Here is a 20,044-nt window from a genome sequence, read left to right as displayed (position 1 = left end):
TTAGAAGTAGTAATACATCAAATAATCTCCGAGTGCAGTAAAATGCATCTGTTTTTAAGATTTATGTGAAGAACATTAGGAAAAAGGTTTGTGTGTTAGTGAGTGTGTGTGAGTGTGTGTGTGTGTGTGTGTGTGTGTGTGTGTGTGTGTGTGTGTGTGTGTGTGTGTGTGTGTGTGTGTGTCTCCAGTTTCAGGTTGGTCATCAGCTGCTTCTGCTCAACAGCACGAGCCGTCCCATCCATCATCTGCTTGTGCCACCCCCCTCCACCCCACCAGGGGCGCTACAGCCACTACAAGGACTCACCAAGATCCTTAGAGCCTTGACTTTCGCTGGCCATCTCGCCCATCCGCACCAGAGCGTCGAAGTAGCCCTTTGCAGCATATGTGACACCTGGAAACATGGAAGCATTGGGCATCAGATCAAGGGTGCGGAGTTGAAATGATGTCTTGTTCAGCTCTGCAACCCTCCCCGACAGCCCCCCAGAGAGGTAAGGTTGGGCATGGGAAATAAAGAGCGACAGGCGGAAATGGAAACCAGGCAGGAAAAGAAAAAGCTCTATGGAGGCAACTACAAGGAAACAGAGAAAACTATGGAGACTAATCTCAAGCAACAAGAGTTACAGAGGACACGCTATATTTAACCGTCTCCTACTTGCCCATAAATCTAACCATGCAAACAGTTTCAGTGTTAAATCCATCTCTGAAACTTCTGGCATCAGAAGAACTGTGTTCTGGAGCCTCTTCCATGTCGGCTCAGATTTTAGTTTGGTAAAGAATTTCTGAGCAAAAATCTTTTTATCTGAACCTGATGCCCTCTTTCTGTTTTATTCAAAATAGCAACGTACAAAACAGCCAGGCATCCGGTTTAAACTGCCACACGCCATCAACGTCACCTGTCAAGATGACTAATGTCAGCAGCTGTGAATTCTACCAGCAGATTAACATTAAATCTATGAGTAACTTTCCTGAAGGCCACCATCTCTCCTGAAGAGCGTTAGCACATTAGCTTTACATCAAGCCAAGAGGCTGTCTGAGTGCAGGAGACAATGAAATAGGGACCAGGAAGTAAAAGATCCATGAGTCCCTCGTTATGAGACAACACAGCTCATCGGAAGAAATGAGGGGTCTGACTTTTCATAACTTTCATAACTCTAACCCTATATCTGAACATGACACCATACAAGTGGACTTATTGTTATTATCATTTTCCAGGTCATCTTTCATGTTAATATTATCATAAATATTTGCAGCTGATCCATTGTATAGTTCTGATCAGGAGCAACTTAACAGCAGATATGATGTGAACAGATGTTGATGTTGGGAATAATAAGATCAGATAAAGTTCAAGTATTAAGAAAAGACAGATTTTACACCAGAAGAACAACAACTGTTTACATGGCCAGATATCTCTGCATTTACATGATCTGAATCTTTGGAATCCTTCACAGCTCCATGTTAACACACGTCTGACACTTTCCGCAGCCATCATGTTAAAGCACTCTGCAGTTCAAATACTGTATTCCATCCATTATTCTCTGAGGAGCATCCTCACATAGACACATGAGACACCGGCTGAGACGTAGCTGTGACTCAGACTTTAAACACTGAGACAAGATGACCCCAGGCAGCAGCACAGGTGGGTTCAAGCAGGTCAGCTGCACGGAGACCGACGGCCATGAGGACAGAGGACACTTGTCCTGTCAGGAGATGGATGAGGGCTGAGCTTATTACTGGGCAGATGATGTTGATGGGTGTCTGTGCAGTGACCTGCCAGAGAACACTCTATATCTGAGACTATAGTATTTATATCTGCACATGGAAGACAATGGGAATCTATTCTAAGCTCAAGTTCATAAAGTTGTTTTTGTCACAGAGACACTGAGCAAAACCTGCTACGATGCAAGTTATTGTTCTGAAAGACGACGCGTCTCACAATCCATACGTAAGACTGTTTAAAGTTGACCTCTGCTCTGAAAACTCTTCACATGACAGTGCGACCATCTTTAAGCCTTCCCTGGCTTGTTTAAACTCAAGTTAAGCCTAGGTGGGATATGAGGGTTTGAGAGAGGGAGAGGATGAAGATGAGGCTAAGACGGACGGGGGAGCATGGCTACTTTAATCAGTGTCCAGAGAAATCTCAAGCAGGAGGAGCGAGGAGCCAGGTGAGGCAGGATTAGCTTGAGGAGACGCTTCGCTCGTCTGTTGGCTGAAAAGTGACAGAAGCAGGAGGAGGAGGAGGAGGAGGAGGAGGAGGAGGAGGGTCTGGCTGCAGAGAGGATTAGAACAGTGATATGAAGCCGATACAGAGCGTCAGCACAAATAAAACATTAAGAAGACAGAGGTCTAAATCAGACTGGTGATATGCATCTGAATGTGTTCGCTATATATCAAGTCCTCCACAACCTCCACATTCCCTAAACATGGATCTGATGATTTGTAGGTCAAACACTTCAGGTTCGAACTGGGCTGAAAGTTAGTTTCATGTCTGTTTTGACAGGGACTATGTTCCAAAGTGTTTTTTATAAATAACACATTATAATAATACATAGCAGTTATGTGTAATCAAGATTTCTCTCTAAACCAGATGTGACCCAGTTTTAACCTCAGCACTCGCATCACTTGTTACTGGGCTCTCTCACAGCTCCTCTGTTACCGCAGCACTAAACCTCATCACACCCCCAACCACACGGACACCGTCACAATCAGACTCTGATGATTTTAGGTTCAAACAAACAAACTAAAATCTGCTTCCCTCTTCCCTCAGTGACATCACATCTCTTCACAGTCCCCAGGGATGCAAACCTGCCGCCCCAGTTCCACTTCCAGAGGATGCACTGGCATTTTTCCCGTCACAATAGATGCTCACTGGGTGCCCGGCCCACGGCTCCTCTCTGGCATTGATGAAGTGTAATCCCCACTCAGGGAGTCACTGGGCTATTTTTAGCCTTATCTATCAGACTGGAGTAAGGCCTTCTTTATTGGTCTCGCAGTTTGCAGAGCCTTCCCTGCATTTCCACTCCAAACTCCGAGAGCAGGGCTCAACGCATGCAGCATCACTGGAGACATATGCTCCTGCTAATGTAAGAGCAGAGTGAGAAAGAGCTTTTCTTATCAATAAATGAGCTGCACATGCTCCGAGGCTCGTCTTATCTGAGGAAATGTACATCTGCCAAATCTAGTTGCATTAAATATCCAAGAAACACCATTGAGCTGCAGGACATTCTTTGAAACTGTGATAAAAGTATACGTCAGATTCACGTCCCTGTGTTGGTGAATGTTACCATCTCAGACTTTTCCTTTATCTCTTCGTGGTTTTTATTTTTTACCAGAGCTTGTCCTGGATACCAGCGCCGTTCGTTTCCTTTCCTCTGCCCCACGGGAAGCACCGCTATTCTCGAGACTCCTCCTGTTCCACTTCTCATTGGCTTCTGCTCCACTTTGCTCCCCCATGACATTTCCAGTGATTTTGTCTTTAACCTTGAACAAGTGCTGCATGTATATCTCAATCTCTCCGTCTTTCTCTCAATTGCACACACACACGGCACCGCAAACATATTAAAAGCAAGGACAAGGGACGTACAGTAAAGGCGGACATTTAGGATTGATGAACTGGTGCAAGGGAGCAGGGAGGAAGACATGTGGACATGGACGTCATCACAGAGGAGTAATCAGATGACATCAACCCAAGAGTGTAAGAAAATCTTCAGTCAAATTTGGGGCATAAAACATTTTATATTTACTATGAGCTTCAAGTTCAAAGCTTTTAAAAGGAGTGAGGACTGAGGACGGAGCTCGACAGAGACGTCCACAAAACTACAAACTTCTGAATATCTGTGTCGTCATTACAACTCATCTGTCGTGGAGATAAATCGAGAGGATGTAAAAGCAGCAGCGGGGGAGGTGTTGGGTCATTTGCTCCTCTGCCTGAACTACTTGACACAGAAGAAAGGACAAAGGACAGAAAGAGAAAACGAGATGGTTGGTGTACTCACTGGTGAGCGCCTTCTCGTAGCTTTTCCCCATGGCTATGAAGTTCCGCAGGCAGGGGTTGAACTGCTCCATGATGGACTGGAGAGAAAAAACAGCACATATGGTTCGTGAAGAGGCAGAAGAGACTGATAGGAGCAGTGAAATGAGCTCCAGTGACAGAGCAGCAGTCTTTACTAGGACACACACACACACGCACACACACACACACACACACACACACACACAAGGTGAGAACAGGAGGGATGAAACGTGGGAAAAAATGAGATGAAAAGAAGGTCATAAAGAAAGAGAGAGAGAACTTGTCACTGGGAGTGTGTGTGTGCGTGTGTGTGTGAAGGGGGTAAACTGCTTCCTCTCACCTCCCCTGCTGTCTCTATTAAAATAAAACCTCAGCTCAGCATCAGATCTGGACTCATCACCGTCTCCCTCCATCTCCACAACATTCACCTGACTCTAGCACACTGTTTCTGCTAATTGCTTTTTTTAAAAGGGTCAGTTCACCCAAATAAATCAAAGATTAAACATTTTCTCACTTATCTCCGGTGGCATCTAGTAAGAACGCCTTCAGATCTGAGAGACGTGCGTGTATCTCAGATTACAACAAATAAAACCCACTAGAACGGCAGTAGAGCATTTAACTGCCATGACCCAATAGTCCCCTTAAAATCAATCAAGTAACACCACACTTCACACACTAGTATTTAGTACACACAATTACTGCAATAAATTAAACTCTCCATCCTTCGTGACAGACGGTGCAGTACCAGTGAGCACACAGACAGCGGAGTGTGTCCACATCCACAAACACACAACAAGCAGAGGACCTGAGCCCTCGATAACAAGTGAAGGAAAAGTCCAGAAACGTATAATGAGTTTTACTGTCGTGAGCGTCTCTGCACTGACTCAGCCTCCCCCTCAGTCCAAGCTGCTCTTTCATTTCTGCTGCACCTTCAACAAAAACCGGCAATTTAAAATGCAGCACTTCTCCCCCTGCGACTCCTTTTCCTATCTTTGAAATGACCGGATTTTTCACATGATGGAATCAGACAGAAAGTGAAGGGATGAGTGGGAGACAGGGGAGGAAGAGAAAAGATTTGACCGAAGAGATTTAACAGTGCAACAACTAAGCAGCTTTTAAATAATAATGACGACCCGCTGAAACTAGGACTTAAAATGGTGAAATCACTGTAATAAGTGGATTTGCTCAAAAGGAAATCACCACAAACTTTCTTCTTTGGTGAACAGTAAGCACTCTCCGCAGCGCTGACCTTTAAGTGAACAGCAAATCTAAATCATTAGTGTTTCACAATCTACTTCTAGTTAGTTTCCTCCAACTGCTGCACAAAAGACGAATGGTTCCTCAGCCGATGGGACAAATATGTCTTTTAAATAATATTTCTTTTAAATAAAGACCAGTGGACACGGTAATAACGTCTTATATCAACACCAATCTTATTGAATGAAACAAAATGCCAGAGGGGAGAACACAGCCAGTCAGAGGGACGATAATGAATTAGTTAAATAGTTAATGTAACTAGTGCAGTAACATTTACCAGGAGGCGTCTAGAACCACATGTTTTAAGAAGACGTGCTGTGACTTTCTTCATTAAACTTGTGTCTTGAGGTTTAAAAAGGTTACAGATGGAGGAACACGATGGGGGATAGAGAGAACGGAAGGATGAGCAGAAGGCAGAAGGAGAAGAGGTTATATCTGGGAGTGGCAGACTCCTTCTCGTGACTGCTCGCTACGAGGAAGGCCTGCTAATGGCTGCCGGCTGACGCACAACAGCCACCTTGGTACACAAACTTCACCATGACTTCAAAAAAGTACCAAAGTAGGACGAGTGCCCAGTGAGGGAGGAGCCAACAGCTTTAAAACGGTGCTCAGTTCAAGAAGTGAAGCAGAGAACCATGAGTTAAAACTGATAATAAACACATCAGACCAGATTTATTTCAGGCTGAAGTTGATTTGAAGTCATTTCTAGATTGAAAACTGGTTGTTTTATGAATCAGAAGTGCCCTGCTGTGGATTTATGGGGACATTTTTTGTGCATTGCTGTATTGACACAAAGTCTGGTGTCATAATCAGCACAAAGACACACACAGACAAACGCACGAAAAGAGGTTGCATGAAAAGAGGCAGCGTTTCTTTGTGCATTTCTGGGAACAAACAAACCTATTTATACCCCAGTTCCCTCTCGCCCCTCTCTTCCATCTCTGGGTGCATTTTCTGTTACGTAAGGTGTCGGCTGCTGAACAAACCGAGTCGGTGGAAACGCTCCAGAAGCAGCAGCAGCCGTCACGGCTGCTCCACCACTTGGCAGGAAGAAAGGAGCCATCAACAAAAGAATAAAAATAGAAGATGCAAAGTGTCTCATGTCTAAATAAACAGATACATGAAGGGAGGACGGGGCGAAGACTCTGGGACTGGGTGTGTACATGTGTTGGTGAGTGCTTTCATGCCGTCGTTATGTAATCACTGTCGTACAGGTCCAGCCTCATGCATCGCATTCCTCCACTGAGGTGGAGTGGCTGCTGTTGAAACACTTTTCGTTACACAGACGTGAGCAAACACTGATAAACACGCAGGAGGAATTTGACTTTCATTCGTTCTTTAACCTCACCGAAATAAGTCGTAGACGTTGTGACTGTGATAAATAAAACTCATCAATTAAGTTTTTGAGTACGTTAATTACAGAAAACTTGAATTAGGAATATAAACATAAATGAAATTTTTTTTCTTCTGCATTCTGTAAAATGAAAATGTCCCATGTGCAAGGCTCATATGTAGTTTTACAAGGTAAAGCTGTGCATTAAGCTAAGCGTGTTCTTAACGTGACACAATTCAGTCCTGGAGTTGCAACACGCTGCCTTTCACACACTCATAAACCACGTTACAGCTGAGAATGAAGTTCAGAGTATAACAGGCCGCATGTGTCAATCATCATCAACGCTGCCCTGCACACGCTGAAGTTGAACTAATTCATGAGTTTCTCCTTCGTCACTATGTGCTCACGCGGTTTAGAGAAGAATTTAATAGGATCATTAACTTGGCCGGTCCTGTCTTAATCCACACTCAATCAGCTGAGCTTGTTCCTTCAGCTACAGGGACGGAGGCTGATTAGCATCCCACTGAATGAAAGAGCATATTTGTGCGAGTGCACGGGAAATGAGAGGGATTACCGAGCACAGACGTCTTTGTCTCACTTTGCCCGTGTGCCTCGGTCATGGGTTTTAATTGACCCGCTAATCACCTTCACCAATTAAGTGGCAACACTCGATTACAATGCACGGATTGTCTTATCACGTTGCAGCGTTGTGAAAAAGCTTTTATGAACGTGCTTCATCTGAGACAAACACCACAGATTCTATCTGGAAGCAGAATAACAAGCTGTTGGTTATCTTCTGCTGTGTTTCAGATAGAAACTAAGATAGAACAGTGGTTTACTGATCTCACTTTGATTCTAAATCCACAGACGAGTCGCTGCTTTTATCAACTTATTACAACATTTGTTTGTCTTTGCTCTCAGGAACAGACCGAATGTTACGATGGAGATAAGCACTGAATATTCTGAGATCGACCATGAAGCATATCACTGATCTCAGGGAAGATAGAAACATTATACAAACAAGGTGAGTTGTCTATCGAGCTGAGTGGAATTAACAATCTTGTGTGAGGAAGCTGGAGAAAACCCACAGACTCAGGTAGAACAACTCCACACAGAGCGACCTCTGCTCAACTGGAGGCTTCTTGCTTCAACTGCAACACTGACTGACACTTCATAGATCAAACTATTTCATATCAGATCATACTTTCTATTTCTAGCTCTACAATAAAACCTGAGCAGCCAGCCTCTCTGCAGCCTTCCAGGTGAAGTGGGGGGGGGGGGTTGGCAGCACATGAATATTCACCTGCCGTCTCACACAGGACGAGAAGTACAGGCCATCATCTCACACTGACACGTTGTTGGTCTGACCAGCTTCTGAAATATTTATCCACACATGCAGAAGAAAAGCTTCTCGCTGGTCGGAGAGGCAGATGTTCGTCCTGGAAGCGTCTGAGTGTATGAAACTGTGTGTGTGTGTGATTATAAGCGTAACTTGAGTCAGTTAATGCTTGTGTGTTCATCTGAGTGTGTAGTTGTTCACAGTGCACTGTGCTGGCAGGCACAACTGGCTGCCATGTAGCATCAGGCCTGTTATTGTTTTTCAGTAAATCTGTTATCGAGTTTGAGAGCAACACTCGATGTTTTTGATCTTATCAAGAAAAAGCATTTGATCAGTTTTATCTTCAGGATGGAACCAGAGATAGAGGCCTTCATACCTCATATGGATCCATCATAGCTTTAGTGGGCAGATGTTCACTCCAAACATGTGTAAGCTTTTTTCTGATCTAGCACTTTATGGTTAAGCTTTGATTAAAGTCACGCATGTAAAACTATTTGATGAGATAAAGGATATATTTCAAAACTAGAGGTAAATCTCTCAATCTCCAAATTGAACGGGAATTGTTCGTGTTTTTTGTTGGATACTAGAGTAGCAGGAGGCAGAATCTAAATCTAGACACACTTAGTTAACCTAAATCTTGATAGAGGCTTTGACAGGTGTGATTGGGGAGTATTACGTTTTACTCACCACCGTGGCCACAACGTAGCTGCTAGCCCTCAGCACCAAGTTACATCCATCAGAGAAACATGGCTGCAGATTGACACCGTGTCCCATGACAGATGAGTGATGTGGAAGAGAGCCAGTGCTTATACAAGCTATTAATAATGGAGCAAGAAGATGCACACACACATCCCTCTGTAAAGGATTATGAGAGCTAATGGTGCATTCAAACTTAGATTAAAAATTAGGGATGGTGAGATCTGAAAATTAAACAGCATTAAGGTAAATGTTGCATAAAAAGTCTGATCTACAGAAATGGTAGAAAAATGCGTCGTCTCATTGGTCTGCTTGAATAAATCTATTACCCTGTAGTTACTTCCCACACAGATAAGTACACTCACAGCTCAACAACTGAGAAAACAAAGGTAAGATAACAAGCAGCATTAAGAACATTGTGACCTAGCTGGCTCTGCCACAACGGTGTAGAGGAGGCAGACCGTGTGTGTGTCTCAGTTGGCGGCAGGAGATGAGTGTGAGGGGTGAGTCACAGCCTTCATAAACAGCAGCAGGTTCATATCATGTTGGGGCGTAAATTACAGCAAAGCTGAGCCAGCCATGTGGCACCATTAGACCCCGCTGCGCCGCTCGATGCCCAACAGATTAACCAGCTAGTAGGGACCTGACAATCCCAGCGAGGGGGGGGGGGCAGATCAGGTGGAGACAGAGACGGAGGGAGACAAAAAATTATCAAAATGTGGCCTCAAGCAATCGACTCATGTTACAATCAGTCTTCACAGTATAAAATGGACACTGAAAACAGTCCTTTGGAGGTTGTAGAGGTATATCCTCAATTCAGAGATCGACCTGAAAGGTTGTAGACACAGTTTTCACTGTATCACATGAAGCTCAGTCGCTCTCTGGCAGAATAAACAGTCTCTGCAGAGCAATCACCACCGAGTCAACACAGTTGATAACTCAAGTGTGATCTGTGACATGAACGTTAGCCCCATTAAAAACACAGGTTTGTGCAACTATCCTTATTAGGACCTTTCACTGATTCCCATTCATTATGGACTCATGTCTTACCCCAACCTGACCACAACACACACACAGCTGACCCCTCACCTTAACCAGGACCTCAGAAATTAAGCTTTGCCTTATCAGCACCGAGCTTTGGTCTCCATGAGGTCCACTGGTCCTCACGAGGTCAGTGTTATTGCTGGGAAAGGTCCTAACACACACACACACACACACACACACACGCGAAAGGTCATTTACTCTAGGTGGTACCCATGGCAACGGTGAGGTCCTGCGCAGTGCTGAGGTGTGTTTGGCTTCCGCTCACATGTGAAGGTGACCCCTCGTCACCAGGTTTAACTGTGTGTGTGTGTGTGTGTGTGTGTGTCGCACACATGACGTCCCCTCTTCATAACCTGCCACAACGCTCTAATTCCTCCGCGGGTGTCAGCTGCCGTACAAACACTCATCACTCACACGCTGACTCCGAGCACAGAAGCAATTTGGCATCAACGCATGATGTTGTTTTCCATCAAGGTAACGTCCTGAGCAAACACACAATTCATAAGACGACTGATCACTTCTGCTTCTTCTGAGAACTCAAACATTTTCTACACACACGTTATTTTACACAAATGCTCTTTGAAACTTGTGACATTAGAAAATTCCCACTAATTGTCCATAAAACTTGTTTAATACATTTCCAGCTTCCTCTTGCTCAGTTCTCTGGTTTTAGCCACAGTCCACATGCACGACTGTTTTACTCCAATCTGAGTTTCATCACAAACATCTACTGATAACCAGAGGTGCTTTTACTCCCGTGACCTCTAACAAAAACTCGCCAAACAGTTCACAACCGCTGCGGATAGCTTCACTTCATTTGCATCAGTCTTTCCTTTGTGAGATATCAGAAGTAAAATATTTCAAAGTTTAAAAATCTGCTTGTTGCAATTTAAATGAACTAAGCTCGGCCAACTTGTGAACGCAAACTCACTATTTTATATCTTACAGATGAATGTACCAAGTGGAATGGAGGAACGATTTGCCTGTGGCTGAGAGATGAACATTTATTGCAAGAAGAAAGTTTTGGTGAATAACAATTCTGAAAAAGTGAGTAACATTTTAAATTGAAATCTGGTGGAGTGTTGGGTCAAAAGCCAGGAAACTTGTGTTTTCCCTGGATGTCATTAAGTATTTTAAGATTGTGAAACAGGCCATGAATCAGCTGCTGAACTTAAGGAATTAAAATAAATCTGTGTATTCCATGATTACGGGTCATTCAGAGGACAGTTTGGAAAACTGTATACTTATTGTTTTAGAATTGATTTTAAAGATACTGCTGATCACCTTTCAGCCGCTGCATGGCCTGGACCAAGATTATATTTTAGATCTTTTAATCCCGTATTAACCTTTTCGTTGCAGGAGATCCTCAGGCAGATATTTTCACTGGTCCAGGGACCAAAGCTAAAGGGGAAAGTTGTGATAAAAATCTTTGAGTCCTGAATTATTTTAAAAGTTAAAACTGATTATTTTGTCGATTTGTTGCTTTTTGTGATATTCTTTTTGACTATGATTTGAAACATGCTATTCAAGTTTATTATTACAGATACGCAGTTTGAGTAAACTATTTAACTTTGTACATTGAAATATTTTAGTGTAAAATCCACTGAGGCTTGTTTATGTCTTTTTATTTGATAATTGTTCTGTATTTAAATCCAATGGATGAGAGTCTGATCACATGAATCCAGTCGGAACTCATTCTCAGGTTGGTCCGCAGGTGAGTCTGCAAACTCTTTTCTCACTCTCATCATTGACCTGCACCCAAACACATGAAGTACGTGTGCAGATGCAATGTGCATAGGAAGCAGAGACGATCATTGCTAATGTGAAAACAGCCGTTAGGGATCCAGAATCTTTTCTCTGTTATATGTGGAAGTGATAAGCTGATGAATACATACTATGTCCATTACTGATTTGCTGCTGTCCCTCATTATTCTGCTTCTGCTCAGTCAGTGTGACAATCACCGCTAAAGCTGCACTGCTTCAATGCCCTCCAGAGATGGAAATTCAGTGCCGTGTGTGTGTGTCTGTCTGTGTGTGTCTGTCTGTGTGTGTCTGTCTGTGTGTGTGTCTGTGTGTGTGTGTCTGTAGCCAATTTCCCTTTCAGATGAGCTCTTATCTGTGTGCAGGCGAGCAGAGGCAGAGTCAGCGCCCCCTATTCCACAGATGCAGCTTCAGAAGGAGACGGGAGAGGAGGGGGCACTTCCGGCGCCATATATGGCAGTACTGGAATTCCCCCCCGTTTCAGGGCGACCCATCACTATTCACCTCACGTTCAGCTCGTACCACAGGAAAGCTGGTGGGGTGGTGGGCGAGGTGTGAGTGAGGAGGTGATGGGAGGGAGGAAGGAGTCTCTGTCGTCACCATGTGAGCGAAGGAGATCATCATCGTTCAGAATGACGCACCTCAGTCGGGCTGCAGGGACGTTGTTTTCCATTTTACACGCATGCAGATGAATGAACATGTTTGTGTGCACACGGTCCTAAATTATCACTGGCAGGATTTAAAATATAAAAATGTCAGATTCATTTTGGAAAAGATAATATGTGCACGTGTGCGTTCATGAAATTTGAAAGGATGCAGCCCAGTGCAGCAGAGAGATGATGTTGTGTTTCAGCTTTACATCCCAGAGGACACCTCATCATCTCTCCTTTCCCATCTCAGATTAAATGTCACTCTGAGGCCACACACACACAAACACACAAACACAGACAGACACACACACGCACACAAACACACACACACACGCCTCTCAGGCCTTTTCCTTCTTAATTTCAGTCTAATTAGAGTCGGACAACACTGGATTCTCACTCTTGTCTCATCCCTCCTCTTCCATTTATTCTGTTCTCTCCTCCATCTCTGTCTCCATCCCAGTAACTTTCCTTTCATCCTCTGCCAAGCTCCCTGCCAGCCTCCCCCTCTCCTCTCCTCTCCTCTCCTCTCCTCCCCTCTCCTCTCCGATCTCCCTGCAGCTCCAGTTAGAAAACTTAACGATGTGGTGAAGGCTGCTGACGTACTGCACACGCAGCAGATGCCAACATCTTGTACGACAGCTATGAAAGCTGTGTCATGACAGAGCAGTTGGTAAAAACTAAATGAAAGAATAGCACCTGCACTGAGCTGCAGCCCGCTGGATGCTGGATTCTGATTTAGGGCCTGTGACCAGAGGCTTTAAGGCAAATGTCCCAATTTGTAAATAATTAGTTTGTGTAAATAATCCAGTTTGGAGTCTGAAATGTGCTTTGAATGTGAATTGTGTATGTCACTGATGGGACAGACAATAAACATCTATGTATCTAAACCTTGAATCTGTGGATCTGACTTTCAAATATCAGTTTTCTGGAGCTCATGTCTGAAAATGGTCTCAGTGCAGGCAGATACATGGGCTCAGCAATACAAGTCATTCAATTCAACGCTAACGCTTATCAAAGTGCATGACTGCATCGCTGCAGCTCTTGTATCTGTCTGCACTGATCCCCTTTTACATAACACAATCATACACCTCACAACACTTTCAGACAGCGACACTCACGAACCCTGTTGTTGCCCAAAGATCAGTAACAAGTCACAGAGCCAGAACAAAGCCTGCAGCTCGAGGAGCTACGGGATCCTGCAGGGGACAGAAGCACAAAGCAAACAACGGAGCTCTGCACAGAGACAATAGACGTGAAAGACGTGTAATAATCAGAGACGGACCCAAAACACTGTTCCCCTCACATTATCGCAGCTGAGAGGCTGAACCTCAAATCGACTTGAACAAAAAGCGACCAGAGCAGCTGAATCTGCCTGATCGGAGCTGAGAGAGGTTCCATGTGACGCCAGAGCATCTTTCCTAAGTGTCAGAGAGGAGGAAGAAAACACGCAGACGGAGGTTTCCGTGTTTCCTCCGCTCGTCCACTGCTGCACTCTTTTCCACATCAGCCTCCAACATCACCTGAGCTGCCGCACACACAACAAGGCAGCACACAGGATAACAAATCTAATGGAATACCGGCTGTGGTAAAACGTTGAGACGTGTTTGAGGAGACAACTGGAAAACTACGGTTCACTGTGATTCTCAGTTTTTATTGTTCACTGGTGAAAGAAATGAAAAGGCTCTTGAGGGAAGGAGAACGTGAACAGATTGTAGTCGTGTGACTGTGGGGATAGAGTGTTCAGTATTACTCACAGCCCCCTACACATTGGAAGAAAAGCCTTCTCTGGAGAACAGATAGTTTTGGCTTCACCACAGCCTCGTGTCTTGCGGAGGTGGGATTTGAAATGATGACAATATTTACAGAGGCTTTCATGGCTCCAATCACTTGAGGACACTCCCTGGTCAGCAACGTAAAAACTGCCCCGATAACTGAGGTGTATTGATACGGTGACATTCCGTTATGAAGCACTTCCGTCAGTAACAAAGTAAATAACAATAAAATGATTTGGTTGCTCTCTGACATGCATTGATTGAGCTGAACGTTCCACAGAAACTTGAAATCATTACAAACTGAGCCTGAAGGAAAAACTCCATCTACAGTCGGACCTTTTATTTTGTTCACAGCTATTAATCACTGACAAATACACACATTGTGATTTTCGACAACGAGGAAACTTTAACAGTGGTTGTATCTCGAGCTGCAGCTAAAGAATATTGTGATGTTGGACGATAACTGAATTGAATTCATCATCTGATGGGCTCTGAGACTGAACGACTCAAACAAATAACTGTCAAAAAATAGTTTGCACACAAACAAATGCAACCACAACACAAAGAACTGTAAACATCCCTCTGAATCAACCATGTGATCCTTCTACGATCCATTCAGCATCAAACTCTCTCACAGCAGCCTCGCCCTGACACTCGAGCTTCTTTCTACAAACGGAGCCTGCAGCGCTGTTGGGATTACAACGCTGGGCTACACTCCTGAACAAACACACAGCTGGTGTTTGTTCAGCAGCAACACAACAACCTGAGGAAACACTTTATCCACAGTGTGTAATGAACTCGTCTCCATCCACTGGTGATGACAGGTGAACCACCAGCTTCATCATTTGCATGTTCTGTTCTCTTTGTTTAATTGTGGCACAGACACAGAGAACTCCAACATGTGGAGCCGGTGGCAGACTGAGCCCAGAGAAGGGTCCTGGAGCTCAGCGTGAATATCAGGTATTCACAACAGACGACCTGCAGCAGGTCACGGGAGGATTTTACACTTTTGACTCTAACGAACCAAAGACAAACAAAATGTTTTAGTGTTAGAGATTCAAATTTCACAATTTCTGCCTGACAGAGTTTTCGTTAAACACAAAACTTCTTGTTTCATCGTGAATGATTTCAGACACAGTCACAGACTTCTAAAGAAACTGTGTCCGCTCTCAGTACTGTGTGTATTTCAGCTCTCAGTACTGTGTGTACTGGAGCTCTCAGTACTGTGTGTACTGGAGCTCTCAGTACTGTGTGTATTTCAGCTCTCAGTACTGTGTGTACTGGAGCTCTCAGTACTGTGTGTATTTCAGCTCTCAGTACTGTGTGTACTGGAGCTCTCAGTACTGTGTATATTTCAGCTCTCAGTACTGTGTGTACTGGAGCTCTCAGTACTGTGTGTACTGGAGCTCTCAGTACTGTGTGTATTTCAGCTCTCAGTACTGTGTGTACTGGAGCTCTCAGTACTGTGTGTATTTCAGCTCTCAGTACTGTGTGTATTGGAGCTCTCAGTACTGTGTGTACTGGAGCTCTCAGTACTGTGTGTATTTCAGCTCTCAGTACTGTGTGTACTGGAGCTCTCAGTACTGTGTGTATTGGAGCTCTCAGTACTGTGTGTACTGGAGCTCTCAGTACTGTGTGTATTTCAGCTCTCAGTACTGTGTGTACTGGAGTTCTCAGTACTGTGTGTACTGGAGCTCTCAGTACTGTGTGTATTTCAGCTCTCAGTACTGTGTGTATTTCAGCTCTCAGTACTGTGTGTACTGGATCTCTCAGTACTGTGTGTATTTCAGCTCTCAGTACTGTGTGTATTTCAGCTCTCAGTACTGTGTGTACTGGAGCTCTCAGTACTGTGTGTATTTCAGCTCTCAGTACTGTGTGTACTGGATCTCTCAGTACTGTGTGTATTTCAGCTCTCAGTACTGTGTGTATTGGAGCTCTCAGTACTGTGTGTACTGGAGTTCTCAGTACTGTGTGTATTTCAGCTCTCAGTACTGTGTGTACTGGAGCTCTCAGTACTGTGTATTGGAGCTCTCAGTACTGTGTGTACTGGAGCTCTCAGTACTGTGTGTATTTCAGCTCTCAGTACTGTGTGTACTGGAGCTCTCAGTACTGTGTTCCTGATCTCCGTGTCAGGCTGAATGATCTAAATCTTTCGTCCTCTGGCCTCAGTGGAAACAGATCGAGTGTAATCCAGTGGGAGCCGTCACCTCTTCATCTCCTGCTCCTCTAATGAATTAATAAAAACCGACAGTTTCTCTAAACACAGATTCACACGAAGCTCTGCTCCGTCATCGGATCAGAAACATCTCAGCACCGAGCTCCAGCCTCCTCCAGCCAGCGGCGCTCTGCTCCACCTGCTGACTCTGTAATGATGTGGCCTGCTGATGACAGGAAGAACCCCCACGGCTGCATTTCTGCATTTTCATACTTCAGCAGAGTGTTTTCCCATGAGCACCCTGTTCTCTTCAGACGGGTTTTAATCGACGCTGCGTGCAAAGGTCATTTCTTATTTATTATTCAAAAGGATAATTTGGTGTCGAGGATAATGAAACATGCTCATCACATGTTCTCAGGGAAGATGGAACCAGAAAATGGACGTCACATTGATGATGAACTTTAATTTGATTGATTAATTGGTTTGATAACTTACATTCAACAAATGGAAATATCCACACATCTTCCTCCTCCTCCTCCTCCTCCTCCTCTTCACCTCCATCTATTATCTACTCCTCACTGATCTTCATTAGACCTCAGCAGCTTGACTAAATCTGAACCATCCTTTTCTTCACAGCCTAAATTCTCATGTTGCACCATCTTTACTCCGTCACATGAACTCTGGCTGACCTGAACGGTGCATGTGGCTCAGTGAACACACATGACCTTCTCCTCCTGCGTCCACCAACACCTCTCCTGGAGCAGGAGCTTCTAGACCCTCTGCCTCTCTGCAGGCGTGTGGAACCGTGACGGGTTTCCTCACATGAAGGAAACCGTTGTCGTTCCTCTGCTGCTGAAATCTACCTCGTCTGTAGAGCTGCCCTGAGTGCAGTGACTCTGAGGAGTAACACCTCTCTCTCCCTCCTCCTCCTCCTCCACCGCTGGGCCCAGTGTGATGAAGAGGAGCTTTGTTGTGGAAACAACAATGAAGCAAGCAAGAGTGTGTTTGCTGTTTTGCCACTGAGGTTTCTAAGCGAGCAGGGTGGTCCGTTCAGTGGGTTTCCCAAGAATATCTGATGCCGAGCAGCTGGTGTTCATGTTTCCTTTCCATCCTCTTACCCGAGCCATCGACCTGCGACCACAGCCCTGACATCTCTGATCGGTGTTAAGACAAAGAACAAGGATACAGATGCACTCGGACGACAGAAAAGTTTGCCTCACAAATGAAGCCATAAACTCCTAAAATCCACAAACTGTAAAGGAAATCTACATAAAGCAGCTGTGGAAAAAAATGTCCTCTAAATGCAGCTTGCAGGTTCCAGTGGGATCTCCTCCACCTCCAGCAGGAGTCTGGTTCATGGACCTCCAGCAGGAAGGGGCTCTGGTGGTGGCAGCTCATTTTCTGCAGTGATTCAGACTGAACTGCCTCGAGGGACAGCTCAGTCTGCAGGTTCGGTCACAGTCAGAGGAAAATATGACAACTCACAGTGTTACTGCAAATAAATAAATGCAACCTGGGACAGAGAGGACAGACTGAACCCGCTGCAACAGACATTCAACCAATGAGCTGAGCTTCTCCCTCCTCATGATGCAGTTTGAGTTAGAATCTGGACTCGATCGTGTGTTTCTACGTGACACTTGATAATAAACTGATTCAGACTCAAGTTATTCTCTGTGCAGGGAACAAGACGAACCAAGTCCTCGGACCGGAGCAGGAGATTCTCTCTGTAACACACTAGTCACGAGCTCTTGGACACAGTGAGAGTCAAAGTTGTCATGTGTGAGTCTCTGTCGGTGCAGCAGCTGTTCGTCCGCAGGGAATCGAACCGTCTCACCTTGTACACGTTCTCCGTGATGCGGTGCACCTCGTCGGTCCGGGACATCCTTGCAGCAGCGTCGGTCTCAACCATAGACGGAGGTTTCCTTCAGGACGCGGCTCTAGAGTCCGGAGCTCCAGAGGATCATCTGCTCAGACACGAGCTGTGTCCGTGGATCTGCGCTTTATACCCGCGCTGCGCCCACAGCCCCCCCCCACACACACACACACACACGGCCGCTGGAGCAGGGGCGGACCCAGGGAGGACAGGGGCGCTGCTGCCTTCAAGGACACCGGGAAATAAAGCTGCTGCTGCTGCCGCCTGAGCTGCACCGTGAGGATACGACAGATCCTGAGCAAACAATGGAGAATATGAGTAAGACACGGAACAAACTTACAGAGTGACTCAAAGTTAAAGGATGAATTCACTCATGATGACATGGTACAAATACACAGGGTACAAATACACATGGTACAAATACACAGGGTACAAAGACACATGGTACATTTAGGTCTAATGTTTTAACATTTTAGATTTTTGTCATTTCCACGTGAGGGAGCTTTTAAGTTCATGAGTGATAAATAAATAAGAACGTGTTCATCTCTGTCTCTGGAGAAGCGACCTGTCTTTTATTAAAATCACGACGATGAATGAATTCTCAGTAAACCTGAACAGAAGCACACACACCTGTGACTCATCTTTACAGAGACCCTGAACGCAGCACAGCATCTCATCTAACCACGCCTCCTCCGCGGTGTCACGCGCTTCCCACGCCGCCTCTGCTACAACCATTCATCATCCATTCACAAGATCAGAGCCACACAGACCCTGGATCAGTCTGACTGAGCACACCTGAACATCTGAGGGGGGGGTCCCACACGTCACGATCTGAAGGCCTCTGAATGGAGGCTGGAGACAAAGGGACACACCTGAAGGACACCTGGAGGAGGACGGTCTCATGTCCTCTGAACAGATGAGATGTTCAGAGATGTGAGAGGAAGCTGAGGACACTTCAGAGAAAATCAATCAGGCATCTTTGGTCTTCTCAGGAACAAACTGCAAAAGTTCCCACTGTCAGCGAACTCATCGAGCTGCTCCAGAATCAGTTTCTAGACCTGAAGCGGACTTCCGTTCTGTCCGCTGCTCCAGGTCCCAGCTCGATGACACACAAGAGCTTCCAGAGGAGGATTGTTAATCACGTTCAGCTCGAGGAGCAGAGCTCAGGACCTCTCTCTTGAATTCAAGTGAAACTAGAAAGTGTCAGAAATCCTACAACGGCCACAAACATTGAACATATCATTGTTTCATTTGTTCAGTAAAATGATTTGATAAAAAAAACAATGAACACAAAATGATCAAATCATCTAATAAATAAAGACACAGACGTCTGAGTGAGACTTCCTCCAGCTGTGAATCTAAAAGGTCTGAACCTTGAACTTGAGACACATTTGAACTGAACATTTAAAAGATAAACACAAATCAACTGAGACTCGTGTTCTGACCTGTGAAAATAAAACCACCAGAATATCATGACCTCTCAGAATCCTCGACACGGACTGAGGAGACTCGTTCATCTCGTCTCCTGGTTTAGAAATGTCCTTCACACTTTACCCACAATGCTTCTGTCGCACGTGGCAGGAGACTGGATGTGGATCTTCTCTGAGAGTGGAGGTGTAGAGATGTAGGCCCTGCTGAGGTGGGAGGGACACACACACACACACACACACACACGTGTCTCCTCTTCATGTCTGTCCCACTCGTCTTCGTCCTCTCTGTGAGTCATCAGGCTCCTCTGAGTGCTTCGCCCACTCCCACACACCCCCGCGGCTCGTGAGCCCTCCATTCACAAAGAGCTCGTCCCTGCGAAGTGGATTTCACTGAACTCCACAAAGACAATTCATGTTTCAGTTTAGTAAAAGGCCTCAATGATGAAACGTCAGGATTCATCTGAGGAAAGTCTTTCACAGCTTTAAACACAAACTGTGTTTTTCTTTTTCAAAGTTCACTCGATGTTTTTGTAGAATCCCTCGAATGAACAAGGTCGTGAGGGACATCGATACACAGAAGCAGACACATGGTTTCGCTTCGTTCTCATTTCAAATTAAATCATGTAAATGAAATCGAGCTTATTTGGACATTTATAAATCAGTGGAGTTAAACTGCTGAGGAAGATAAGATCACATCTCGACTCACTGTTCCTGGTTTTTCATTT

General features: G+C 44.9%; 1 protein-coding gene and 1 long non-coding RNA gene across 10 annotated transcripts in view; one reads left to right on the top strand and one right to left on the bottom strand.

Moving 5' to 3' along the window:
* The window catches only part of baiap2b (BAR/IMD domain containing adaptor protein 2b), a 52,360-nt gene that overhangs the window by 31,935 nt on the left and 381 nt on the right, over positions 1-20,044 (bottom strand). For 4 of the 8 annotated variants that reach the window (XR_011239753.1, XM_069517877.1, XM_069517876.1 and 1 more), the window contains exons 1-3: positions 17,851-18,061; positions 3,993-4,068; positions 305-391 (exon numbers count right to left, since the gene is read on the bottom strand). Coding sequence is in view for 7 of the 8 variants with exons in the window: in XM_069517877.1 (XP_069373978.1) it covers positions 305-391; positions 3,993-4,068; positions 17,851-17,925 (238 nt within the window). In the remaining variant the exon portion in view is untranslated. Of the gene's footprint in view, positions 1-304; positions 392-3,992; positions 4,069-17,850; positions 18,184-18,519; positions 19,102-19,334; positions 19,715-20,044 lie in introns of those variants that run through there. The other 4 variants (XM_069517872.1, XM_069517873.1, XM_069517871.1 and 1 more) reach the window with 4 other exon arrangements.
* LOC138406148 (uncharacterized) lies at positions 4,410-15,161 on the top strand. Of its 2 annotated transcripts, XR_011239772.1 has the most exons (5): positions 4,410-6,437; positions 7,521-7,623; positions 10,067-10,152; positions 10,627-10,725; positions 11,767-15,161. It is a non-coding gene; the product is annotated as an uncharacterized lncRNA (long non-coding RNA). The 2 variants fall into 2 exon arrangements; XR_011239773.1 differs by lacking the exon at positions 10,067-10,152 and having other exon boundaries at positions 5,054-6,437.

The sequence above is a fragment of the Paralichthys olivaceus genome, chromosome 21 (genome assembly GCF_024713975.1).
Source record: "Paralichthys olivaceus isolate ysfri-2021 chromosome 21, ASM2471397v2, whole genome shotgun sequence".
Classification (NCBI taxonomy): Eukaryota; Metazoa; Chordata; class Actinopteri; order Pleuronectiformes; family Paralichthyidae; genus Paralichthys; species Paralichthys olivaceus.
This window is presented reverse-complemented; position numbering and strand designations above follow the sequence as displayed.